Source organism: Suricata suricatta, chromosome 9 (genome assembly GCF_006229205.1).
Source record: "Suricata suricatta isolate VVHF042 chromosome 9, meerkat_22Aug2017_6uvM2_HiC, whole genome shotgun sequence".
Taxonomy (NCBI): Eukaryota; Metazoa; Chordata; class Mammalia; order Carnivora; family Herpestidae; genus Suricata; species Suricata suricatta.
This window is the reverse complement of record NC_043708.1, coordinates 102,909,314-102,936,471: the sequence shown is the minus strand read 5'-3', so window position 1 is coordinate 102,936,471 and position 27,158 is coordinate 102,909,314. Positions and strand designations below refer to the sequence as shown.

The following is a 27,158-nucleotide window of genomic DNA, read 5'->3' as shown; positions in this document are numbered from 1 at the left end:
TGTGTGTCTGGTTAAATGGCTTTTATAAATACATTTTTAAAACAGTTGTCATTTAAAAAAATTTTTTTAACATTTACTTATTTTTGAGAGAGCAAGAGAGAGAGAGACCAAATCTGAAGTACGCTTCAGCCTCTGAGCTGTCAGCACAGAGCTTGACACTGGGCTCAAATCCATGAACTGCGAGATCATTACATAAGTTGAAGTTGGACACTTAACCAACTGAGCCACCCAGGCACCCCTAAAACACTTGTCATTTTAATTGTCCAGGTAGAGCTTGTCATCTCTAAAAATCGTGTCAAGTTTCAGATTTTCTAGGGTCCGTGTAAAATATATGCTCGTGTCATTCTTGACATCCAGTGCCAGAGAGGCCAACCCCTTAGCTAAGAGATTGAGTTCTAGTTTTAATACAATTAAGTAAGAATTGATTATATGATTTTTTTAAAGTGTTCATAGGTAGATACTGGTTTTTATGTTTAAATAAAATACAGTAAAATGCATAGATCTTAAGTACACAGTTCACTGAGTTTTGACAGATGCATACACCTATGTAACTACTACTCTAGTAAAGATCTAGAACATTTCCATTATCCAACATAATTTCCCCATTCCCCCCCGCACTTGTAGTCACTATCCCTCTACACTGAAGGCTCCTGTTTGATTTATCTTAGCTTTGTTGTATCTATTCTAGAACTTCATGTAAATAGAATGCTACAATGTGTCATCTTTCACTTGACAAAATGTTTTTGAGATTTTTTTTTTTTACCTTCTTGCTTATCTCCCTGAAGAGATGGGCTTCTCAGTATAGTTGTAATTAGGGAGAAATGAAAACATTGCTAAGTGAGACTGCTTTAAATAAATCTGTTATTTCATGTACAAACCTCTCACACTTTGCAAACAGGTTGTTCTGGTGACAGATGGCTGTCTTGGCATTGGTAGAGGGTCACTGCGACATTCCCTAGCTACTCACACTCAACGAAGCGAGAGCAACAGGTTTCCGCTACCTTTTCCGTTCCCATCTAAATTATACATCATGTGCATGGCAAATTTGGAGGAGGTAATACTAAGTTCTTTTTAGTTTGGTTAGATATATTTCAGAATTTTATTTTTTAGTATATTCCATTAGTAGTAATATTGCATATACTGTAACACTGAACTCCATTGGTTTCAGCCGAGGCTGGTCACTCTTATTTGAAAGGACTCTAGGTCTGAAATCCTCTTGGAAGGTTCAGGGGGTTGCGCATCTCGGAAAGCAGAGCTGGAGTTATTATCTGTCGTACTTCCCTCCGAGACTCTTCAAATGCCTCAGAGTCAAAATGTTCTTTTTAGAATTAGACAGTTCTCTCGTTTAAGAATTCTTATGTCCATTCCACCAGAAATATTGACAGACGTATGCTTGAACTTTTTCAGTAAAGTAACACTACTCTGATATATGTTTTATTAAATTCTACTTCGTGCTTTTCTCATTGGGAAAGTTAGTTAACCTGTTTTCACCTCAGTTTTTCCATCTGTAAAATGTAGATAATGATAATTCTCACTAAGAGATGTTAGAAACGCCTTAGGGGGAAGATACTGTGTAAATATCAACTTTGGTCACTTCTGAGAATCTTTGTAAAACTATTGCTGAATGAAATAGCTCTACTGGTATCATTTTATATAACATTCCTCTAGGTAACCTTGAATCAAAATTGTTATAGTTATTTTTCTCTCACATTGTTAAAAAATCACTTCTATTATTTATTGCCTGTGTTACTGTGATGGGCATGACCTTGGGGTGCTGATGATAATCTGGCATTGTGGGCCATTTTACAAGGGTCATCTGTTCTGCCTTGTAGCTTCAGAGTACTGATTCCTTGGATTGCCTTGAACGTCTCATAGATTTAAACAATGGTGAAGGGCAGATTTTTACTATTGATGGCCCCTTGTGCTTGAAAAATGTACAGTCTATGTTTGGGTGAGTATATCCTTTGAGCTTTCTTTGCCTTCTTACAATCTGTTGTTGTAATTTGATATTCTGATATAAGATCTATTTCACTATTTCTAATTGTCATTTTATTTCCCCCCGACTTGCACACTTTTAGGTAAAATTAATGGTACCAGTGATTTTTTTTAAAGTTCATCCCTTTTTAAATTAAGCATGATTGAATTAATAATGTCTATAAATGTTGACCTCCTTACATGACTCAGCAGTTTCAAAAGACTAATTTGCTTTTGGGTTATTCAGAATTGAAGTTTCCTCACCAAAAAGGTAGATTTTGTTCTCTTTCACAAATGGTCAGATCATAGTTTTGGAGTCAATTTCATTGAAGGGAAGATAAACAGCATCATTAAAAAATTACTTGAAAAATATATATCATTACTCTTCTAATAACAATGAATCCTCGTATTCTAGAAAACTGATAGATCTGGCATATACGCCTTTCCACGCTGTTCTCAAGTGCGGCCACCTGACTGCTGATGTGCAAGTCTTCCCCAGACCAGAGCCTTTTGTTGTAGATGAGGAAATCGATCCCATTCCTAAAGTCATCAACACAGGTAATGTGTTTCTTAACTTCCTTCTTAGTTCTTTTGTTATCCTTACTTTCTTGTAACTCCTGACTTCTACTCTTCTCTATCCAGGAGGATTGAACAGAAATGTAAGTTCTCACACCAGGGTGCTGTTGTCATCACCCGTATGTACGTATTGGGTGGGAGGAAGCATTGTCTGAGAGGTGGCAGGCTGTGGTCTTCCATCGTGAGGTCATGAATTAATCTCCAATCCTAGGTAACTACAGCCACAAATTGAGTAGTGTTAGAAATTATGACCAGGGGCGCCTGGGTGGCTCAGTCGGTTAAGCGTCCAGCTCCGGCTCAGGTCATGATCTTGCAGTTCGTGGGTTTGAGCCCCGCATCAGGCTCTGTGCTGACAGCTAGCTCAGAGCCTGGAACCTGCTTCGGATTCTGTGTCTCCCTCTCTCTCTGACCCTCCTCTGCTCACACTGTCCCTGTCTCTAAAAAATAAATAAAAACAATTTAAAAAACAAAAGAAATTATGACCAGATTCACTAGTGACAAAATCCTTGAAGTAATTCTTAAGAGATACTAAGATTGATTAGCATCATAATTAAGATCATCTATGAAGAGCTAGCTTCCAAACTTGGCTGTGTAATTCTTCCTGTGTGATGCAGGACAAGTTGCTTCCTCTAATTCTGATTGCCTAAGTGAGTGGAATCTCTAGATGAGTCACGGTCGTTCTGAGGTCTCTGCTCTGATGTACTGTGCCCCTCTAGCTCTAGTGCTTGTATTAGGACTGAAAGAAGAAAGAGGTGTGCTGCTGCTTTTGCCTGGTTCTTGCTGGCAGTGCCATGCTTAGTGGAGATTGGCAAAGTGAGTCAGACGTAACAAGAGTGGAGAGGAGGGTTGTCTCCTGTTGGTAGGTGGACCCCTCGAGGTGGTGGATGCTCGTTAAATCCTCACTGTCTCAGTCACCACTGTCCCTTCAGTGCGTAGCACAGTGTCTGATGCTTAGTAGGTGTTTACTGGATAATTATTCAGTCAACAAATGATTAAGCTTAAGTGCACGATAAATAAATGTTCATTTCACTCATGGGTATATAGATTTGAAGGAGTCTGAGAGTGAAGGGCTGTGCACAGGCCTTTTAGTTTTTGTGTCTGTAGCTCCGAGCTGTCTGGAAGTAGGGTGTCCCTCTCTGTCACTAGGACTACTGCAGTGTTAAGCTGGGCCAAATGTCTTGTTCCCTTCAAATCGTCTAGATTCCACTCCCTCTCGTCCTCTTTGGATGAGTGCCTTTGAACTGGTCTTTTCTTTTCCATGTAAACTTTTAGTCCCAAATCTTTGTCATTGCTTATACTTAACACTTAACACTTAAAATGCAGGCCTTTTGCTACTCAGATGAAAAGTATGGAACTGCTTATGCTGATTAATTTGTTAGTCAGCTAAAGAAGGTAATGACAGCAACTCTCCAGAGAAGCAGATTTCCTGGTGTATTAGAAGTACAATGTACTCACCATGATCCTGTTTTTTAAAAAAATCGTTTTGAGAGTATGAGTATGTCTGTGCCTAGAAGAAAGACTGAAAAGCAATTCAACAAAATATTAATAGAGGTTTCCTTTGATGTAAATAATGAGTGACTTTTCTTCTTTACAAATTTTAGTGTTTTTCCAAGTTTTTCTACTGTTTATATAATCTGAAAATAAACTTTTAAAAAAGTTCTTTGGGATAAAACTTTTATTTTTTACGTTTTAGGTTTTCAACGAATATCCTTGGTCTTTAATACAGCTTTTATAAAGCAATCATTGGCATAGTTAGACTGCTACCTTGGGTTTATAGAGAATATATTTCTTTCTCACAGAAATGTGTTTAATGAGAACTTCACTGTCCAGGAATGGCTGCTGCTCCTGCAAGGCCGGAGTGGTGGAAGTGCTGGACTGTGACGCCCTCTGCTGGCCGGAGCCCCTCACTAAACAGGGATCCCACCTTGAAGCTTTTGCCTTGGCTGGGGACGTAGCCTCATAAAAATAAAGTTTGATTCATCTTATAACTTAAATCGTTAAATGAAAGGCAGTATTATTTCTTGAGCTATTTAAATGCAAATTATGAATCATCCTGAGAATCTTCTAATAACCTTCCTAGTCAACACATCTGAATTCCTCACCTAAGCACTATATTTGTGAGATCTAATACATAGAAAATAATGTACTTCCCTATAGCATGAATTAATTCTGTGTTGATTCCATTTTTTTTCAGATTTGGAAATAGTGGGATTTATTGATATAGCCGATATTTCTAGTCCCCCAGTTCTGTCCAGACATCTGGTCCTACCAATAGCACTTAACAAAGGTGAGTTCTTTTCCTACTTTGGTTATACAGATGAAGCACCTTACGATCTGAAGTTATTCTTCTTTAAATTTTTTTACATCTTTTATTTTATTTTATTTTTTTGAGAGAGAGACAGACAGAGAGTGAGCGGGGCAGGGGCAGAGAGAGTCCCAAGCAGGCTCCACGCTGTCAGTACACAGCCTATGTGGGGGGTTCAAACTCACAAACCGTGAGTTGAAAATCGAAAGTCACATGCTTAATTAACCAAATGAGCCACCAGGCACCCCTATTGGATTGGATTTTTTAAAATGGTTTGTCTGGGGGCACCTGGGTGGCTCAGTCATTTAAGTATCTGACTTCGGCTCAGGTTATGATCTCACGTTTGGTGAGTTAGAGCCCCGTGTTAGCTCTCTGCTGTTAGTGCTGAGCCCGATTTGGATCCTCCAGTCCCCTTCTTTCTCTGCCCCTTCCTCGCTCACACTTGCTCAGAAATACACATTTAAAAAAAAAAGGAATGTCTTGGGCGCCTGGGTGGCTCACTCAGTTAAGTGTATGACTCTTGATTTCAGCTCAGATCATGATCTCACTGTGGGTTCAAGACCCATGTTAGGCTTCATGCTGACAGAATAGAGCCTGCTTAAGATCCTCTGCCTCTTTTCTCTCTGCCTCTCCCCCCACTTACACATGTTCCCTCTCTCTCTCAAATAAATAAATAAGCTTTAAAAAATTTTTAAATAAAAATTGAATGTTGCCTAATATATTAAGAAACTAGTTCTGCTGTTTTAATTTCACGACCATAATAATAGAAACCCTTTAGCTGTCAATTCTTAGGTTCCCATATCCCTCAACCCCAGGTAACCATTAAATATCCTTTTTGTTTCTATAGATTCGCCTATTCTGGAGGTTTCATATAAATGGAATTCATATAATATGGGAAAATGGCTTTTTATATGGGTATAGGAAAACCAGAATAAGAATTTTCCTTATTTATTCCCATTAAGCAATTTATAAGTAATATTCCTTTATAAGCAAATACTCCCCTTCCAAGGCTAGATACAGCCTAGAAGTCTAATTGGGGTCTGGAAGTTGTGTAGCTAATCTCAGCCTGACCTGTTTTCTATCCACAGAAGGTGATGAGGTGGGTACTGGCATAACTGATGACAATGAAGATGAAAACTCAGCCAATCAGATTGCAGGCAAAATACCCAACTTTTGTGTCCTGCTCCATGGCAGCCTAAAAGTGGAAGGAATGGTGGCAATAGTTCAATTAGGGTAAGAAACTTTGTTTACCTTTGGTTGAGTGAAAGGGAGAATCAATTTACAAAATGAAGTATTTCCTAGACTTTTCTGAAGGAAATAGAAAGTCCTAGACTTTTCTGAAGGAAATAGAAAGCCCTTTTTCCCTCTCCCTGCCATACCTTCCCACCTACCATCACCTTCCAAACTGCTCTTTAAATCATCCCTAAAGTCAGTACAGAATGGACCTTTTTTAAATTTTATATTGCTTTTATATTATATCCTTTCTCTCTTTTCCTCTTTTTTATTTTTGTTTTGGAAATCTGGACTCAGTTATAACAGTGCTACTGCTTGCTCTGAGAACTTATGCAGTATTCACAGACTCCTCAGCTATAAAATGAGGAGGTAGAACTAAATGAAAAAAAGATGCCAGGAACATTGATTGAACATTTTACTATGTGCCAGGCACTTCTGTAGTCACTCTGTGTATATTAATTCATTTAATCCCTGGCAACAGCACTCTACAGAGGGTGTTAGTGTTATCCCTATTGTATAGATGAGGAAACTGAGGCTTAGGGAGGTCAAGGAACTTGCTCAGGGCCACACAGCTTGTAAACAAAAGAGCCAGGGTTCTTACCCTTGCATTCTGGCTCCAGAGCCCATGCTCATAACCACTGTGCTGTAACGTTTCCCTGTGAGGAAACCTTTCTAGCGTTCACGTTTGCTGCAGTCTTGAAATTTGCAAAACCGTCTGCTTCCCTCTCTATAATACCTATTGTTAGGAAAGAAGAGGTGACTGATCATCTTCTGGCCATCACCTGGGGTTGACTGGTATAGAAGATGAAGAGATTAGGAGTACTCAAATGAAGCTCCATTTCTGCTTGAGTTAAAATTACCTGGTCCAAAAAGAAGAATACAATTCTTATTAGGTATTAGTTTGCTGTATTTCTTGGTACCCAAGTTGCTTGTACTGGCTCTGAATATGAGAATCCCTTGGGGCCCTTTGAGAGGCGGGAATGGAGTTGGGTGACGGCTTTGGTGCCCTTTGTTAGAATTACTCTCTGTGTTGGTGTTGCTGGGAATGACTCAAGGAGGCAGCTGAAACGTAGGTTGCAGCCCTTACTCCTTCCGACCTCTGTGGCTATTTGCTGCCCTGGTGATTTTTTTTTTAATGTATGTTTATTTTTAAGAAAGAGAGAGAAAGTGCTAGAGGGGTAGGGGAAGAGAGAGGGAGACAAAGAATCTGAAGCAGACTCTAGGCTCTAAGCTGTTAACTTTACAGGCCCAGGCTTGACATCCTTCTGATCTTCCGTCTTCTCTCCATCTAGTCCTGAATGGCATGGAATGCTCTACTCCCAAGCTGACAGCAAGAAGAAGTCAAACCTCATGATGTCTCTCTTTGAGCCTGGCCCAGAACCTCTCCCATGGCTAGGGAAAATGGCACAGTTGGGTCCTATTTCAGGTATAACCCAGATCAGATTTTACTTACCTTGACTTTGTTTTCTCCCTCCTATTCTGAATGGTTCTGACTGTGTAGTCAGAGAGCTGTGTGCTCCCTTACAGGTGTGCTGTGGTATCTGAAGCTGAATATGTGCATGGAAAACCCCAAAAGAGTTTGATGTTTGAACTTGTAACTTTATGTCAAGGGAAACTGACATTTAGGTTGCTTTAAGTAAATGTAAATACCCTCACTTCTTAAGGTGAAAAGGTACTGTCTGTAAACTTTTTTTCTCCAGTACACTATTTTTAACCCAGGTAACCTCAGTCACTCCTAGATAATTTATTTCCCTCCCTTCTGGAAAGTGTTTTCCCTTAGCTTTCCTAACATTACATTCACCTGGTATTTTCTTATCTTCTCGTCTTTTTCTCTTGCCTCATGATTTTTCAAAATGCTATTCTTTGCCTCCTTCTCTTGGGTTATTCTTCTCTCTTGGTTATTTCATCAGCCATTACAGCTTCAGCCTCCCCTAAATCTATCACTCTGGTCCTACTTGATCTCTCCCTGGAACTTGCATTTCGTATTTCCAGTTCCCAGTTGGACCTGTCCACTTGGATATTCTGTCTTACTACTAAGCTCAGAATGTTTGTAACAGAAACCAGTGTCTCACCCTTCCCCCTTAAATAGCTATTTCTTCTGATTTCCTTTCCCCTACTGATTGAAGCCTAAGTACTTCTAGGTACCCAGGCTCCAACTATAGAGTCATCCTTGACTCATTTGGGCCCATTTCAATTTCAGGAATATCTACCACGCTACCTTTTAGGGGATAAAAGAGTCAGCAGGAGTTAGTTGCTCAAAGTCTAGTGGAAATGGAATAACAAACACAGACTCATACAAGGTCAGAGTTGGCCTTGATGATCAGCTCCGCCAGAGAACTCCAGAGAGTCTTCACAGAGGGAGGGACACCTTAGCTGGTGTTTGAAGAAAAAGATGTGCTGAACTAATGAAGAGGGGGCATCCTAGACAAATGGAACACCTATATAGAAAAAGAAATCTGGAACACAAAGGATTAGGGTAGGGGTGGGAGGGCCAGTTGATCGGTTAGGGGCTGGCAGTGGCTAGAATACGGCAGGCTTCATCCTGAACTGTGAGGAGCTGAAACTATTCTGCAGATACTGGGAAGCCACTGAAGGGGATGCATGTGAGAACCGTGGAGATACCAGTTAGGAGACTTTGTATTCTGGGCACTGGAGCCTCTGGAGTTGTGCGGTATGGCTGAAATTAAGTGAGAGCTAATAAATTTACATTTAGAAAGATAGCTCTGTGGAGTGTGGATTTGGAAAGGAAAGGGCATCCTGCAGTTAGAAGTCTACTGTGACAGTCCGGGGGATGTGAGGAGGAGAGACAGAACAGGGCAGTGGCTGGGAATAGGTGGGGTGGGGATCCATCCAAAAGATAATCAGGAGGTAGAATCAACAGTGTCCAGATATGAGAATAAAGGAAATGGAGGTGTCGAGAATAATCCCAGGTTTCTGAACTGGACTTCAGGGTGAAAGGCGATACTGTTGATTGAAAGAAGGAACAAGGGCACGTGGGTGGCTTAGTTGGTCAAGCATACAACTCAATTTCAACTCAGGCCACGATCTCATGGTTTGGGACTCAAGCCCCACGGTGGACTCTGTGCTGACAGCACGGGACCTGCTTAGGATCCTCCCTCTCCCTCTCTCTCTGGCCCTCACCTCAAAATAAATAAAATTCTTTAAAAAAAGAAACAGAACAGAGGAGGAATAGGTTTGGGAAGATGTCTTTTGTGGATGTTGAGTTTATACCTGTAAGATTCAACTGGAAGTGCCTAGAGATAATTCCTGTAAGCGTTCTAGAGATGGGGCAGAGTTGGATATATAATTTTTAGTTATAAGCATATCATGATAGTTAAAATGGTGAGAATGAAGGTAAATTTAGGCCAATGGTTCACACATTTGATTTTTTGTATACATTAAAAAGAAAACCTTGTTTAAAAATTGTTTCCTGGGCCCCACTAAAGATGGGGTAGGACTGATTCAATAGATCTGAATTCTGGCCTAAGAACTTGCAGATTTAATATTACCCAAGTGATAACAGTCCAGGTGATCCATAACCACACTTTAAGAAGGCTTACCCTCAGGAAGGTACATAATTAAGGCAAAAAGAAAGAGAAGGACTAAACCCCTAGCAGAGACTAACTACTGGGGACAGTGGAAAGGGCGCTAATAAAGGAAAATGAGAAGGAATAGACAGAAGGGAAAGTAGAAAAAAAGTGATGTCATAAAAGCCAAAAAAATAGAGACTCAAGAAGAAAGTACATTGTCTCTACACATGTAAGATACATGACCTACATCCTCTGTCTTATACACATGTGCATGCATGTCAGGCCTGAAGGATACCTTTGCCACTGAGGCCTAGAAAAGATTTTGACTAAATATAGACCCTAGAAGCTAGACCAAGAGTCAGCAAGCTTTTTCAGTGAAGGGCCAGATAATAAATATTTTAGATTTTGCAGGCCATATGCTGTTAACTGCTAAACTCTGCCATTATAACACAATACATTAATGAATGGGAATGATGTATTCCAGTCAAATTTTCTTCATGGACACCAAAATTTAAATTTCATGCAATTTTCATGTGTCGTGAAATACTGTTTTTATTTTCCCCCCAACTATTGAAAAGTCTAAAAACCATTTTTACCTCACAAAGCAGGCCATAGTTGACCAGCTCTTGAACTAGAATGCAGGGGCTGGTGTTTTAAAGTTTACACAGGGAAAGAGAATATGACTTTGCTTCCAAATAAGACAAAACTGGAATCTCCGAGTAAAGCTAGGAATGTGGAAGGTCTTCCCCCTTAGCGGATGACAAAAAAATTCTACTCGTTGTTTCTACCTGCTGTTCCAGGTATTATAAAAATTTAAGTCTCCCGAGGTGTCTGGGTGGCTCAGCCAAGTGTCTGATTCTTGGTTTTGGCTCAGGTTCGTGGATTTGAGCCCTGCATTGGGCTCTGCACCAGGCTCTGTGCCAACAGTGCATAGCCTGCTTGGGATTCTCTCTCTCCCTCTCTCTCTTTGCTCTTCCCCCCTCCAAATAAATAAATAAACTTAAAAAATTAAAAGTCTCACGAATCCTGCACCATGCAGACTGACACTACTCATTCTGAAGTGGGGCTCTACACAAGGAAGCAGTGCACTAAACTGTTTCTGAAGCATTAAACCCATGGTGCAACCTACAGTTAATATAATGGCAACACAGGGCAAAGGGATTTTTGCAGAAAAACATCCTCGATGAGGAGTTGTTCCTGATTTGAAGAAAAGTCGTTAAATTACATGAACATTATATCTCCTTTAAAGGGAGGCCAACAGGAGGATTAGGAATGGCACCTTGAGAACTTAATCTGAAAGATGCCACAGAGTGAGTGTTGTAAATAACTAAAGATTTTTAGGAAGGAATGGAAACCGAGAGGAAAGAAGAGTCATTAGACGTCAACAGAAGATTTTTGGTGGCCTTGTAAGGGTAGCTTCAGTCATAGTTAGTCAGGAGGCAGGTTGAGGAATGAGTGAGAGATGAGGAAATGAAGATGACAAGTCTGCCACAAGAGGAGAAAAGTGAGGCCGTAATTGGAGAGCGCTGGGCGGAGGAAGCCGGAGGGGGGGGGGGTAGGATGAGGAGATTGCTCACCTCCTCATCTCTAGCACTCCTGAATTCATTCTGCCTTCTCGTTTGCACTGCTCTTGCCTTGGTCTGGCTTTCTTTTACCTCTCATTTAGATCAAAGGTCAGCTAACCCATGCCTGCTGGCCACACTGGCCCACTGACTGCTTGTTTTGTAAATAAAGGTGCACTGTAACGTTTTATTACATGGTCACATGCATTCACGGATCTGTTATCAAGGACTGCTTTCTGGCTTCGGTGGCAGAGTTGAGTAGTTACAGCAGAGACCATAACCCACAGACTAAAATATTTACTGCCTGGCTCTCTGCAAGAAAAGTTTATCAACCCCTGACCTACACTTGTGACATTCTCACACAGATACTTGTTGACGAGTTAACATGTAGCATTCAAGTTCCTTTCTGATTTAGTTTCCAATCTAGTAGTGCTTGATTTGTACACGTTATTTATTCAAATTTAACTGCTTTTTACTTTGCCCCATGTTCATTTTTTCCTCCCTCAGAGTCTGTTCTTTTCAAATGAAGATAATAGCTAACATTTTGTTGAACTTAACTGTGTACCAGGGACTCTGCTAGACAGTGAAGTGTATTATCTGCTTTAATTCTTGTGACAGTTTTATCAGGTTAGAATTGCCATTATGGCAACAAGTAATAATTGATAATAAAACTTAACCTGAGAGGGTTGCTGAGAGAATGTGTATAAAATGACTGACACGCAGTAGATACATATAAATGGTAGATCTTGCTGTTTTTATTGGTTTTTTCCTTTTTTAAATTAAAGTATAATGTACAGTGTTAGTTTCAGGTGTACAACATAATGATTCAACAGTTCCATTACTCAGTGTTCGTCATGATAAGTGTACTCTGAATTCTCTTTGTCTCACCCGTCCTCCCACCGATAAGCTATCTGGCAACCACCAGAGTGTGGGTTTTTTTGTTTTGTCTTTTTCTTTGTTCATTTGTTTCTGAAATTCCACACATGAGTGAAATCATATGGTGTTTGTCTTTCTCTAACTTATTTCACTTAAGATTATATTCTCTCGGTTCATCCATATTGTTGCAAATGACAAGATCTTTTTCTTTTTTATGGCTGAATAATATTCCCGTGTGTGTGTGTGTGTGTGTGTGTGTGTGTGTGTGTGTGTACACTTATTACTAATTCCTACCTTTCTACCTAAGTAAAATACATTCTTCCAGTATGTACTTTTGTCAGTTTTCTTTTTTCATCCCCTTAGAGTTACTTCCTTTCCTCTTGTTTCATAAAACGAACTGGTTGTTCTCTAGGTCTTTTGGAGAGCTGTCAGCCTTCCTTTTGCGTCTTTCCTCTGGTTCTCCTGTTTCATGACTCCTCCTGAGAAAAGAGTACATGGGAAGTAGATGTTTGAAATCTTGCCTATTTAGAAATGTCCATATTTCGTCCCTTACACTCAGGTGATTGTTTTATTGGACTTAGGGGGTTTGGAACCACTTTACCTTAGAGTTTTGAGCTTAGCTCTATCTTTCCTTTCTGGCTTCCATTGTTGCTGTTGAGAGTCTGGTGCCCTGCTACCAGGGCTCTGATGCTCTGTTTTCTCTGCACTCCTGGCGCTGCTTCTTTGTGTCCCCTGTGTTCTGGATTTTCAGAAGGATGTTCTTAGTTGTTGGTCTCATGCCTTGTGGTGGGCATTTAGTGGCCTTTCCATCTTGTGGCTCATGAGCTTCAGTTCTGGGAACATGAACTATGTCTTTGATTTCCCCCTCTCTGTATTCTCTCTTCTTTCTTTCTTTCTTTCTTTCTTTCTAGAACATCTGTTCATGATTTTTGTGTATAATTTCCTTCTCTTCCACCGATTTTTCCATTTTTTTCTTTTTCTCATTTCTGTAAGGTATCTTCAGTTTTATCTTGCAACTGTCTTTTTTCCTTAATTCTATCATATTTCTTATTTCTAAGACTCTCCTGTTCTTTTGTTCATAAATGCAGTATTTTCTTTCTGCCAAGCCAGTTACCACATAAAGGCTCCTAACAATTAGACACAGTACAAGATAGACTCTGATTAGGTATTGAAATGTTTGGTATTGATACTGGGTGCTACAGTACCCAGTATCTAGAGGGTCTGGAGAAAGTACCATGTGCCAGGAAAACCTAGGACAAATCATGGAGAAGGTGGGATGGGATCTGGACCTGGAATGTAGTAAGTACATTTCAGTATGTGAGGAACAGTGGTGTTGAGTGGTAAAAGAGTGTTGCTTTTGCAAGTAGGCCCAGCTGGGTCACTGTGAAACCCATGAAGGTCCAACCTCTCTCTCAGTTTCCTCATCTATAATGGGACTGACAATATCTACCCAAGGAGAGAGGGTGTATATGTAAAATGCTTGACACATAGTTGGAATTTAATAAATATTCTTTACTCTGTAAGTGCCTTGAGTCCGGAAAAATATCTTCTCCAGCCACACTTCTAGCAGGGTGCTGGCTACATGGTGGGGTCTTAGTGTAGCTGATGAGTGAGTGAGTAAGGGAATAAATGAATGAGGAAAGGGGGAACACCCCAGGCAGAGGAAATAACAGAAATAGTGTCAAGAGAAGTTAGAAATAAACATGTTACATGGAAAAAGACTGCTGGGATCTTGGCCTGGCTAAAAAAGTGTATGTGTATATATATATATAAGTATTTATGGGAATGTGTCTGGAAAGCTGGGCCAATACTTCTGGAGGGACTGGGAGGAGAGGGACTGACAGGTATTGGGGGCGAGTATAAAACATTTAAATTAATGATCAGATTGGGGTTAGAGAGCTTCTGGCTCAGAAAAACTAAGCTAATTCCAGTTTCCAACATGAACATTTGGGCAAGGGATTTAAACTCCCTGAACTTGGAGAAATGATCCCTGCTCTTTCTATCCCTGAAGGTGGTAATAATCAGGATAAAACGAGCCAGCAGATGTAAGTGTACTTTCTAAGTTTGTGGCAAAGTTTCATTGGCTCAGGAAGCAGGTAGAAAAACATAAATCCTTGTTTATTCACGTGGCTAAAAAACAACCTGACTTTACATCTTTGGAAGCAAGAACTAATAAGCCATGATCACATGGGGTATGTTTCACCAAAAAGTATTTCTTCTCATGCTCTTTCCTTAATTTGGCTATATATAACTTTCCTTTGGAATTTTTCAGTGGAATTGGACTGATGCTGTCCAATCCACTAGCCATCAGATACTTGAGGATATTTAAATTTAATGAAAATAGTAAAATTTAAAATTCAGTTCCCCAGTCAGTCTAGCCACAAGTCAAGTGTTCAGTGGCTGCATGGGCTAATGACTGCCATTTGATCATTGTAGTAAATTCTGTTTGAGAGTGCTGGGCTTGACTATATAGAACTGTATTAGGTATTTCTATATATGTTTTTAAATACGTACTTTCGTATTGTTGCATTTATTTATGTTATTCTCTATGAATTCAATTTATAAAGCAGATAAGTGAAGCTTCTCTTTAAAAACAATAAACTTTTTTTGTTGGTGGTGGTGGTGGGTTTTTTTGTTTGTTTTTTTTAAACCTTCATGGGCCTCAGTTGATTGTTTAGACTCAGTGGCTTTCCACTGAGAACAGATTCCCTAACCTGAGGGAAGGTAATGGATTTTCTTAATTACGGAAGTAACAAGACATAGAAGATTGAATGATTCAAAGAGCTTCTAGCCTAATTGGAAATGTAATTGATTATGTTTTGCCAGATATCATTTTAAGAATGTCTTTTCTTTTAAGATGCTAAAGAAAACCCTTATGGTGAAGATGACAATAAGAGCCCATTCCCCCTGCAGCCTAAGAACAAACGCAGTTATGCCCAGAATGTGACTGTCTGGATCAAACCCAGTGGCCTCCAGGTAATATTACAGCTCAAGTTGCTTTCCACTGGGGACAGGAGGACAAATTCTGGCAGGCAGGCAGACATTTGATTTGATTTTCCTTTCCTTTGATACTTAGTAATCCATTTACTTCTAATGTTTGTCATTATTTCCAAAAAAGAATTGAGGTGGCCTGCAGTAAAACACGTATGCAGCAGAATCACTTCTTAGAAAATTTAGAGCAGTACAAAACCTAGAGGAAGAGGGGAGACCACTGTGCCAGGAACCCAAGGCCAGTGATAATTGTATTTGAGCAATTTGGCTCTGAGCTTCCTGCTACCAAGGTCAAAAAAGCAACATGTAGGGTTTTACAGGTTTTCTCTTCTGATAAAAGGGAGCATGTCAGTTCTAGAGAGAAACATTTTTCTGGCATTGAATTGTAGTGTAAGATTTTTGACATGGTGAGGCATTGACATAATGGGTTTTATCTTTAGCAACAGTTTTGAGTAAGATATAAAAATCTCTATGGGGTTATTTCTCCTGTCCCCACTATAGAATCCAAGCAATGGCCTTATACTTTAATTCTACAAAAACACTTTCATGGGAAGCTAAGATGATACTATTACAAGGTATGTTGCTTTCAGGCAAGGTACTCAGTGATGCTTCTTCCACTGACATGTAGTCCTTTCTGCCTGTTTTTAAAAATCACTTTTTGAGTCTTTTTCTCATTTGAGCACCATCTTCTTTTTCTTTTTTCCTCCAATGAATCCACCCTAAGCCAAATGAGAAGAGGCAGTTAGGCCACCTGACAAGGGAAATAGTTTCAGTTGATGGCAGTTTCTTCTAGCCCCCTTGCCATGGAGACTAAACACATCATGTCATGGCTAAGAGGGTAGGGGTTTGTTGGAAAATCAAATTTTCTCTTTTCTGCCATCCCTGACCCCAGCACTTCCCTATCAGAAGAGTAGCTGGATTTTCCTTAATTTATTTTTTAAATTTTGTTTTGGTCTGGGTGTATATGGTTTTTGTTTATTTATTTTAAGAGATAGAGCAAGCAGGGGAGGGGCAGAGAGAAGGTGGGAGAGAGAGAATCCCAAGCAGGCTCCATGCTGTCAGTGTAGAGCCTGATGTGGGGCTCAGACTCAAGAACCATGAGATCATGACCTGAGCCAAAATCACTTAGCTGACTGAGCCAGCCAGGCACCCCGGTGTATTTTTTTATCGTGAAAAACACATAACTTAAAAGTTATCATTTCGGCCATTTTAAGTATACCATTCAGTGGCATTTAGCACAACCATCATGTTATATAACCATCATCACTGTGCAGCTCTCGAACATTTTCATCACCCCAAATAGAAACCCCGTACCCATTAAGCAAGTCAATCTACATTACCAACTTCCCCTAACCCTTGGCAACCACTAATCTGCTTTTTGTCTCTGTGGATTTGCCAAATCTAGATATTTCATATAAATAGCATCATGTCATTTTTGTGTTTGGCTTCCTTCACTTAGCATAATGTTTTTGGTGTTCATTCATCTTGTAGCATGTACCAGGACTTCATTTCTTTCAATGATGGCCACATTTATTTATGCATTCATTCATTTGATGAGTATTTGAATTGTTTGCACCTTTTGGCTATTGTAAATAATGCTGCTGTGAATATTTGTCAAAAATTTTTTCCTAAGAGTTTTGTAGTTTTTGCTCTTACATTTAGGTCTCTGAATCATTTTGAGAAATTTTTTTGGTATACAGTGTGAAGCAAGGATCCAGCTTTATTCTTTTACATGTGGGTAATCCAGTTGTCTGGGCACCATTTGTTGAAGAGACTATTCTTTTCCCCCAGGTCTTGGTGCCCTGGCCAAAATGCAGCTGGCCATAGATGTATGGGTTTACTGGGTATGTTTTTGTGAGACAAATTCATTTCTGTCACCAGGGGACTTATTATCAAACATTTTGAAGGAAAGAGGTGCTTTCTAATGTTGAACAGAACAGTGACATTAACTCAGAAGGGAGTCCCTGTTCCTATATTCATTTCTCTAAACATTTAGAGATATCCTTTTGTATTCTTACCCCTTACCATAGAATCCTAATGTTGAAATTTTTTTACCCTTGATAGACAGATGTACAGAAGATTTTAAGAAATGCGAGGAAACTACCTGAAAAAACACAGACATTCTATAAGGTGAGACTGTTAGAATTATAGTGGAGAAGGGTAGGTCCTGGGATGTGTGCCAAAAGTAAATGGTCCACAGTAGTTAAGAGTGTGGGATAGCAGAGTGAACATGGACAGGAATTAGAAATGTTTAGCTTATGCCTCAGTTTTTTCATTGATAAAGTCGATAGAAATGATAGGTCTATTGCTGCCCTACAATCTAGGAAGTAGAAGTGTTTAAATGGCCCAGTTCTGTGCAGAAGGGCTCCTCTGTGTAGGTGCAATTATCAATGCCTGAGGGAAGGGGTTAAAAGAACCTGTGGGTCAAAGCCTTCACCCTCCTAAGCTCTCTCCTGTAAGTATCCAGCCAAACCCCAGGCATCCAGGGGGACTTCCTGGGCTGCTGCTCTCCCAGAGCATTCTTATTGTACCAGAGAAGCTGCTCTCGGGAATGACTCCTAACATTGCACTTTTATGAATTCCAAAAGGATGGCCCTCTGGGAGCCTGCCTAGCTGAATCTAGAACTGTTGATGCAGGGAATAAAGTTGTAACGAGTGAGCAGAGTTGAGGGGGGTATTTAAGTACACTTCTTGTTTCTCCCCTGTCCATCTGGTGGTTGGCCAAACTTAAATTAAGTGGCAGTGTGAGGTATGCCGTGTTGTCACTGGTAGCCTAGCTACTAATATACGATGCTGCACACAACGTACCCCAGGCTAGCATCTCTTCCCAGAGAACATGTGTGCCACTTTATCTGGGTGTTATCTCATTACCTTTATGTCACTGGTGTCTTCAAGCCTAATTATGTGCCAAGGAAGATCAACCTTAATCAGCGTTCAAACAGAGAGCTGCTCCATCCCCCATGCCCTCCCTCCCCGTGAAGCCAAGTTCACATAGGCCCTTGATGACCACTACTTGGCTGTAGTCCCTTTCTCCCCTACACAAGATTGTCAAGCCATCTATCCAAGATGGCACACTTGATTTTTGCCTTCCGAACTTTTCACCCATTCACAGATGATAGTAGAGAGGTGGTCAGAAAGCCCACTTCTTTTCTGGTTTTATACAGTCCTACATACCAGATGTGGACTCTGTTGGGCAACACAGTCAGCCCCTGCAGCAGTCAAGGACAAGGTCATCCCTCTTTTTTTATAAATGAGACCACTGAGACCTGGAGAGGCTACACAGCTTGCCTAGATTGCCTTGCTAAGTGCTTTTAGGGGCACTTGGTATTTCTCCACTTCCTTCCACTACCTGGCCCTTCTTTTTGTGGCAGTCTCTCAGGTCAGGCTTCTTGAATCCTCCATAGCCGCCTCCAAGCATGTTCATTGTTGTTCAGCCTGAGGCTCAGCCAGAGAGGAGGCACCAGACGGTTCAGAGCCTTCTGAGGTTTGGGGCACGTCTTTTCCATATTTGAGTAACAGGGGAAAGGTAATCCTCCTGAGAGTTACAAGTGAATGATGTGTCACAGGTATGTCTTCATGTGTGGTGTAAGCGCTCACAGTCCGCCAGCTTTCTGATCACCTGTAGAGGACCTGGTCATGTCGTGACACTCTCGTTATTGGCATCTCTGTATGAGCACTTGTTCTCCTGTAAAAATGCTCACATAAGTTCGGGGATCAAGGAAGACTTATTGTAAGCTGAGCACTTAGAAAGTATGTGATAAGAAAAACGCATTTCAGGAACATTGGTGTTTTGTTTTGTTTCTTTAATTTTATTTCAGGAGCTAAACCGTTTACGAAAGGCCGCCCTGGCATTTGGTTTTCTGGACCTGCTCAAAGGGGTGGCTGACATGCTGGAAAGGGAGTGCACACTGCTGCCCGACACGGCGCACCCAGATGCCGCCTTCCAGCTGACCCATGCTGCCCAGCAGCTCAAGCTCGCCAGTACCGGCACCTCCGAGTACGCTGGGTATGAGCACAACATCACACCTTTGCACACAGACTTCTCTGGCAGCAGCACCGAAAGAATGTGAAGCAGACTTGGGGAGCCTTCCTTCTTTTGTCATTTCAACTGAAAATGATTTGGGGTAAAAACTTTTAGTTTGCTCACCTCGGTGAGAGCCACCAAAGAGCTCCCTGAGGCGGCCTCAGAAGCACCGCTTGCTGGTTTCAGGGACTCTGCTAGAGTCTGAGGGAGGTTCTGAAGAGTGGTTACCCTGTTGGGGCTTTGACTTTGGCTTTCAGGGGCTGAGTCTTTAAGCCCAAAAAACCACTGTTGCTCCCAAGAAGGGCACATCTCCGGAGAAACTTAAAGGACTGATGAGCACAGAGCTCTCTCCCACTTCCTCAGGAAACCTAACCAGCAAGGGCTCTCCAGCTTCCTGAAAGGCACCTTCTTTCTTTTCCTCTCCTCTCTCAACCATAAGGACATTTTCAGGCTCCTGTTCTTGGAATGAGCAGCCCAGACTATCTGGGGCTTGCTAAGTACACCACCATTAAGTTTCAGATCTTTCCTTAGAACCTGGGCAAAAACTTCGTGGTAAACCCTTTGGTGCTTTTGGTATGTCTTGAGATACAGACTTTTAAACAACCATAAATGTATAAAATGATTCCCATTCATTTTTTTTTTAAATGAAAATAAAATACTTGATTTTCTATAAAATGGATTCACGGGGAAACAAATGGGTCGTTGCCTTTCGGTCTGTCCTACCACCTGAGTGTAACTTCTGCTTCCTAAATGGCAGATTCTTAAATCCTCAGTTCCTTGGGTTCCATATGAACTTCCTTGTTTCTGACACTGGCTAGGTCTCTGCGGAAGCCAGGAGCCATCCGAATGGATTCTGACGGATCACTGTAGTCAGTTACAGTACCATTTCATTAGCTAGCTTCATGGTATTAGGCAAGTCATACAACTTCTCTAAGCTTTGTTTATGTCATCAGTGCTTTTCAAATTGTTCTGCAGACTTCCTAAGGTATTAATCCTTTTCCAGCTTCAACCTGAGCAACCATTTTAACAAGCTGAACTGCTATATAATATTTTGCTTGAACAAAACAACTTGAAAACCTATCAGACTAAATGATCTTTAAACACAAGTTCTTAGGATTTTGACTGTAAATGTTTAATAGAAATACACAATCTTTTGCTTTCTTAGACAGCAATAAAGGAGTTTATAACAATCACTAAGAATACAGGATTCTGCCACAAAGATGCAGCATATACTGCACAGCTGATCTGTTCAAATAAACATAGAAAGTCAATCGAAAGAACAAAAGTTAACACAAACAAGTGTTGACAGAAGTTACAGACATGCAAAATACCCCTCAGTGCAATGAACTTGAAAAAAAAAAACCAGACAGCCTATGCTAATCAGATGTTTTTAGGTCAAACCAAGTTTCCATATTGGGCTCAGAGAAACAGCGTTAATTCATTGAGTCCCCTTTCCCCCAAGAACAACAGGAATGGCAGAACAGAAAGAGCTATCATGCTCTTAAATTCTTTTATACAAGCATTACTCCCTACATATTTTACTTGGTTAACTTGGAATGTAGTAGAGGAAACAATGTTTTTGACAATGACCAAACTTTACAGTGTCTGGATTTTTCTCCGTTCCTCTGTTGGTGGGTTTCCTACCAGGAAGCTTTGTTAAGCTTCTCCAGCCAAAGTTCTGTTTTCATTGTCTGACCACAGACAGGTGAAACAAGAGTAAAGCAGGTGTTTTTGAGGTCAGTTCTACCAGTCACTCTGACAGATATACAAGTAAATGGACTCAGCTGGCACAGAGGATGAGAGCAAGGTTCTTATGCATGTGTACAGCCTGAGCCCACTTCGTAGGTCTGCTCTGTCTGCTCTCAGTTTGCCACAGCCTGCACTACCAGCCGCTTACTCCCAGTCTGACCCTTCTGACACCCTGTAGCCATTTGGGTTTGGAACTCTTATAATCTCATTGTTTTCCAACTAATGTTTCATCTTTCTCTAGTTTTGAAAATAGTTCTGATTTAGCCAGGAATGAAGTAAGTGATCATGGTGTTCAAGGTTCTGACCGGTTTCTCCCAAATCATTCCGTGCCTCTCCCGTGCACACACAGGTAAGCACATGGCAGGTGGTGTTAGAAGCTCAAAGATTCAGAGGTAATGGGTGTTCTCTACCTTCACTCAGACTCAGAAATGTTTTATCGAATGAGTTGAACTTGATTTTCCAAAAATCAATGCCACCCCACTTAACAAGCCACTCCTTGGGTACAGAATGTATTGGGTCCTGCCTGAGTCACTTTCACAGCCCCCTGTAGAGGCAGCAGTTGGTTTTTTCTCACAAGCAATAGCTGAGAAGAACAAATCCCAGCTCTAAGAATGGCCAGTGTATCTGGCCCGCGTGACAGGGACTCGACAAGGGGTGCTTGGGGCTAGGGCTGAGTCTTCTGCGGTCACTAATGGAACATACAAGAACACACCTGTCATCAGATACCAGGAACCCCTGTCATGCAAGTACTACACTAATACAGTAAATTCAGGAATGTTATGGGGGGAAGGGAGAATTTAATCATTTAATTTTAAAAAACTTTTACATCAGTACAAGAAGGTAAAACTGTAAGAATTATAGATTAGGCTCAAACTGGCAAGAAATCATCTCAGTCTGTTTTTAGTGGACCTTTTTCTTTTTTTGTCCATAGCGCCGCCTGCGCTGTTTATAAAGGTGACGAAAATTTATGTACAACCCTGAAAAAGAAAAGAAACCAATGAGAAAAGGGAGTCTTGGTCTGTATTTATAACCAGAAGCTCCTGGGGCAAGGACGGTCTCCGGATGCTGCCGGTCACTTCCCACAGCTCCGTGCTTACCGCAGGTGCTCAGGAATGACAGCTTCAAGCCAAGCTATTACCCGTGCACTAGAGACCCCACACTTTTCCCAGTGGGTTTACAACTTAACTTTCCTCCCACATTCTAATAGGAAAATTTTCAAACATGCAGAAAGATTAAAATATACAAAGAAAAATCCTAATAAGGACTAGGAAAACTTTGAATCAAACTCTACTCCCTAAGAAGTGACAGAAAGAAGCTATTACAGAGGCAATACTTACCTAAAAATAATATTATGAGATAAATCTGAAGAAAAAAGGAAAATCTAACTTTGATTTTCACTGGATATGGCAATGTGAAACTGAATCTTCCTGTTTCATTGAATACTGGAATGGACTGGATCACCGAGACAGCTGAAAGCAGAAATAACTTGTCAGAAGCAAATGAAATACAGTCCCATCTAATGAGAGAAACTTCTAACCCCACAGAGTTTCAGTTCTGGGTGTTAAAAATGCTTCATCCTTCTTAATACAGAAGGCTCGTGCCTCCCCCATTCCTCCCTGCCCCCCCACTAGTTTTCATGTGATGAGCCTCCACACTGACAACAGGAAGATGAATGAGGAACAGTCATTTTGATAGCACTGAGATTCAGTCTTCTCTAAAATGGAGAGAAAAGGCCCTACCTGATTAACCCACTAGGTGTGTGTTAGGGTTAAATTAAGTTGTCTCTAAGAGCCTGCTTTGGAAAATTTTAAATACCATATAAACAGGAAGCATGCAATACATGAACACCCAGCTTCCAAACTTTACAAAAATGAGCTACTTCCCTGAAATACTATGGGTACCATGACTACTATGGAAGGAAGCCACCAGAAAGAAATTCTTAAGTCTAACACCCATATATCAGACTAAGGCTGGCACAGGAAGGAAGGAAGCTAAGCTATCTTTTAGCTATCCTTTCAAACTAAGCTTATAAAAACCTAGTGTTCTTAAAAGTACCTTCTGCCAAACATCCCAGAGGATACAAGGGTATCCACACAGTGTAACGAAGCCATGTGAGCACCTTCCAATCCATGTCAATGCAGGAAAGCATGTAGAAGGGGTACCTATTGAAAATAAGGAATTCAGATGTGAAAAGCCACTTCCGATCCTGAATGCAACCTTAGAAACATTCAAGAAGAATCATTTCACAATTAGCCACAATGGCTTCTTCCGAACAGAATTCTACTCCTGGGCTCTCTACCCACAAACTCTCATCACACCCCTCCTCCAGTTTTCAATGGATGTGAACTCTCTTTAATGGCAGACTAAGTTTAAGTCCTAAAACAAGCTGCTTTGGAATAGTTCAGTATATGGCATGAATGCTCAGAAGCTCTTTGGCTTAATTCTTATTTCCAAGATCTGTATTCCTAGATCTATGTTCCAGGTAGGTAAGGATGACAAACATTTTGACAATTTATCCCTGGATCAATGAATGTCATCAAAATTTAAGTATACAAAAGACCTCTAATATAGAATCAGACATACTCTATGTAAAATGAGATAACACAAGGGGCACCTGGGTGGCTCAGTTGGTGACTCAGGTCATGATCTCACAGTTCGTGACTTCGAGCCATGTGTTAGGCTGTGTGCTAACAGCTCAGAGTCTGGAGCCTGCTTCAGCTTCTGTGTTTCCCACTCTCTCTCTTCCCCTCCCCAGTTTGCACTCTGTCTCTCTCAAAAAATAGACACTAAAACAAACTTTTTTACAAGAGATAACAAAAAATTTTTTAACCATCAGACTTAAGTACCTATAATCTCTTTCACCTTTGTATTAGACTTAAGAGGGCATATGGGATACTGTAGGATACAGGCCACTGTTAGGATACAATTGGTTGTATAAGGGGTTGATACTGCTTCTCCCTCTCAGCTACTAACTTTGCCTGAGTACTAGAGCTGAGGAGTCAATGTGCAAAATCCTTTCTCCACCAGACCGAAAAAGGAATGGAGTATGTATGGTCTGGTAGAGAAGAATACCTCTACTATTACTGGATTTTTTAAAATATTTCTTCTCTTGACAATGGAGAATGGAAGAATCAGATAAGAGGCTGATTCAAACTTCAGTAATCTTGTATTAAAAGATTTCTATCAATACTTCTAGAAGGCTGGTATTCACTAGTTCCATCCAGCCTGGCTGCTCCTTCAACCCCATGTTTCTTTAGCCTTTTCAAAAATATTTCCATGTGGATGAGTCCTCTCTTTCCAACCAGACAGCAAGAAGGGTAACACAGGTCTTTCATTCCTCTGGATCTCTCCTCCCTCTGTTCTGCAGTGCCCAGGCAGGTAGTATGACTGCTTTACAAAAAACAAACAAACAAAAACCAGTGTCTCCTTTGTAGAGCACACAGATTCAGCTAGAAGTCTCCACACATGTGGAACCTTAATCTCAATTCAGATGAGACTCTGAATAAAACAGCAACTCCCTCCAGAAGAGAGCTACTCCAGAGAAAGGAGAAGCATTCAAACTGCCATGCTGACATTTCTACCCACCTGAAGATTTCAATCGCGCTCCAGGTAAGAAACACAAAGAAAACCACAGCTTTGGTTTGCATTTCTTCCACAGTGCCAAAGATGATAAACAAAATGAAATTTCTTCCAAGAAGCTATCAAAAGAACCCAGAAGAGAGAAAAAAGTTTAAATATATATTCTACAAAAACTATATAAAAGTGTCACCTGAAACCTAGCCCCACTAAATTCAGGGTAAATAGGAAAAGAGTGAGCTCAGCTAGTTTAATTCTCTCTTCCATCTTTGGAGCAAGTTAAGTACCCAAATCAGTCTTTCTGAATTGACTATGTGTACGTGTGTAAATATATATCGTCATGAATACTTCAAACACGGTTTAAAGACTACCGCCAAATGGGCATCTGTGTCTGCATAATACGAGTTAAGAACAAGAATATCACCAGTGTGGCAGCCCCTCATGTAACTACCCACTGCGTCTCTCTAGAGGTTGTTTCACTTTGCTTGTTTTTAAACTTTCGGAAATAGAATGTATCATTCTGTGACTTGTTTCTTACTCCCATGTTCTGTTTCCGAGATTGGTCCGCGCTAGTGCGTGCGGCACTACCCCACTCCAGAAGGCTTTACTCACACTGCATTCTACGAGACTGGCACTGGCCGTGTGGTGTGACAATAACTGAATCTGTCCCTTCCATCTTGCCCTAGAAATGCTTTCCTCATGCTTATCTGCAGTAATCCTTGATATACAAAAAATATTATTCTGCTTTAGTGGGTCACTTTGTACCTGCTTTCATTTTTTAGACTGAACAAAACAGCCTCTCTCCAAGAACAGAAAACCTAGAAATAACAAGGCCACTGTATTAATACCCTTTACCATGCAATGGATACTATCAGAATGCCAGCGCTGGTGTACCAGAAAAGAGTAGAACTATAAAAACAGTACTCCAGAAGCACCTAGGTGGCTCAGTCAGTAAAGCAGCGAACTTTGGTTCAGGTCATGATCTTCCAGTTCATGAGTTTGAGCCCCATGCCGCTGCACCCTCTACTGACAGCTCAGAGCCTGGAGCCTGCTTCGGTCTCTCTCAAAAATGGATAAACATTTAAAAAAATAATAAACAAAACAACAGTACTCAGGAAGAGACTAACTAACCATCACCTGGTTCCCCCTGAGTCCAGGTGGGTGGTACTCAATAGTATGCAATCACATAGTTAGGAAACAGGGCAAGGACCTTAAAAGACTTCGATGTCCTAATCCTGATAGCAATCTTCCAAATTAATACACAGATGAATGGGGGTGGGGGAGAATTCCCACATGAGTCAAAAATGCCACCTTCATATTATATGGAAGAAAGTCCAAAGTGAAAAGAGTTCCTAGGATCACACTGGCTTCACCTACCCAAAACGGGAGGAGACCAAGCATTTCTCTACCTGAGAAGACTGTGGATAGGTACGGTCTTTCTGCTCCAGCTTGAAAATCAAGTTTTGCTAGTTTTAAAGCCCTTTTTATCACTGTGTAATTCCATGAAGATGTTATAAACAAGCAAAAAAAAAAAAACCACCTGAAATGGCAAAAGTCTACTTTGGAAAATATCCCTCAGGCTTACAATTTTCCTCCTTGTTCAGATAAAACAATGCTATTCCTGTTAAAGAGATTTTTCCTGATTGAGACTTCTCAGAAAATTGTGGTGTACCTACTAAATATTGAAATCTTTCATTCCTTACCCTCGAGGTCAGTTATTCAATACCTGGATAAGACATGGTATCACTGGTGACTTGATGACTCCAATTGCTGCATTGATAGTTTCCACAGCTGACAGCATCTGGCAGAAATACATCATGTCGGCCACGGTGTGGAATGTGTCATAGAAGGACTCTGTGGGACAAATACACAGTAAGAGTAAATCAAGTGGCAAATTCCAACAGAATTCTTTCTCAAACTAGATACCTCCTTACATGAAGGGAATTTAAGGACAAGTATAAGAAACAGCCCCTCAGATTCAAGCTTAGTGTCCAAACTAAGCTGGAGGGGAAAAGGCCTGTGGGGTCACAAATAGTAAAATCTACTGGTTATCAGAGAATTAAACACATAAACCCTCTATGTCCTTCTTATTTTAAAAGGCAAGAAAAAAAGTATACCTAGATTTCATTTCAGTTATTATAAGCTGAAAAGTCTACATATCAGGATCCATTATTATCACTGAATTTAAAGCTAAAATTGTATCACATATTGAATGCAATCCTCTTAAAATCTCAAAACTGTACAATCATAAATACAGACATGCAGAAGTACTGAGTAAAATTAACTTTCAAACACCTTATTTCCATTTATTTCATCTCAATAATTCTTATTCTAAGAATCTATCCTAACTAAAAAATCTAAAATGAAAAAAAAAAAGCTTTTTAGGAACAAGGCTACTGTCTGAAACCTTTCTAAGTGTATGAAAGTAGGAACAGTCTGATGCCTAAGCACATGGCAAATTTGAGTAAACTACAGTTTATCTGCTTCATGGACTCGTACGTAATATTTAAAATGACAGTTATTGCCTATATGATGTTAGCAAATGTGGTATCAGTTCTGATTGGACCATAATGTAATATCCTTTACTTTTCATGCTGATCCTCAGTTGACCTCCTGCGTTCCCACATTCCTCTGTGCAGTGTCTCTCAACCAGGGTACGGCTGACAATTTCGACAGGAGAGTTGTTTGGCCTTAGGACTTTAGGATTTTGGGCTCCCTATTTTTTTTTAATTAAAAAAAATTTTTAATGTTTTAGAAAGAGA

At 40.5% G+C, this 27,158-nt stretch overlaps 2 protein-coding genes across 5 annotated transcripts in view; one reads left to right on the top strand and one right to left on the bottom strand.

Annotated features, from left to right (window-relative positions):
- INTS14 (integrator complex subunit 14) overlaps nucleotides 1-19,755 on the top strand; it is a 28,669-nt gene extending 8,914 nt beyond the window's left edge. For 2 of the 3 annotated variants that reach the window (XM_029950757.1, XM_029950756.1), the window contains exons 4-12: nucleotides 899-1,054; nucleotides 1,833-1,951; nucleotides 2,390-2,532; nucleotides 4,745-4,837; nucleotides 5,944-6,088; nucleotides 7,381-7,514; nucleotides 14,914-15,032; nucleotides 17,112-17,177; nucleotides 18,866-19,755. In XM_029950757.1, the coding sequence (XP_029806617.1) occupies nucleotides 899-1,054; nucleotides 1,833-1,951; nucleotides 2,390-2,532; nucleotides 4,745-4,837; nucleotides 5,944-6,088; nucleotides 7,381-7,514; nucleotides 14,914-15,032; nucleotides 17,112-17,177; nucleotides 18,866-19,117 (1,227 nt within the window). In that variant the 3' untranslated portion in view covers nucleotides 19,118-19,755. The remainder of the gene's footprint in view (nucleotides 1-898; nucleotides 1,055-1,832; nucleotides 1,952-2,389; nucleotides 2,533-4,744; nucleotides 4,838-5,943; nucleotides 6,089-7,380; nucleotides 7,515-14,913; nucleotides 15,033-17,111; nucleotides 17,178-18,865) is intronic. The other variant, XM_029950758.1, reaches the window with a different exon arrangement.
- Nucleotides 19,756-20,181: 426 nt separating this feature from the next.
- HACD3 (3-hydroxyacyl-CoA dehydratase 3) overlaps nucleotides 20,182-27,158 on the bottom strand; it is a 35,123-nt gene continuing 28,146 nt past the window's right edge. For both annotated transcript variants that reach the window (XM_029950759.1, XM_029950760.1), the window contains exons 7-11: nucleotides 26,123-26,250; nucleotides 24,406-24,518; nucleotides 22,876-22,982; nucleotides 22,158-22,289; nucleotides 20,182-21,797 (exon numbers count right to left, since the gene is read on the bottom strand). In XM_029950759.1, coding sequence (XP_029806619.1) covers nucleotides 21,721-21,797; nucleotides 22,158-22,289; nucleotides 22,876-22,982; nucleotides 24,406-24,518; nucleotides 26,123-26,250 — 557 coding nt within the window. In that variant the 3' untranslated portion in view covers nucleotides 20,182-21,720. The remainder of the gene's footprint in view (nucleotides 21,798-22,157; nucleotides 22,290-22,875; nucleotides 22,983-24,405; nucleotides 24,519-26,122; nucleotides 26,251-27,158) is intronic.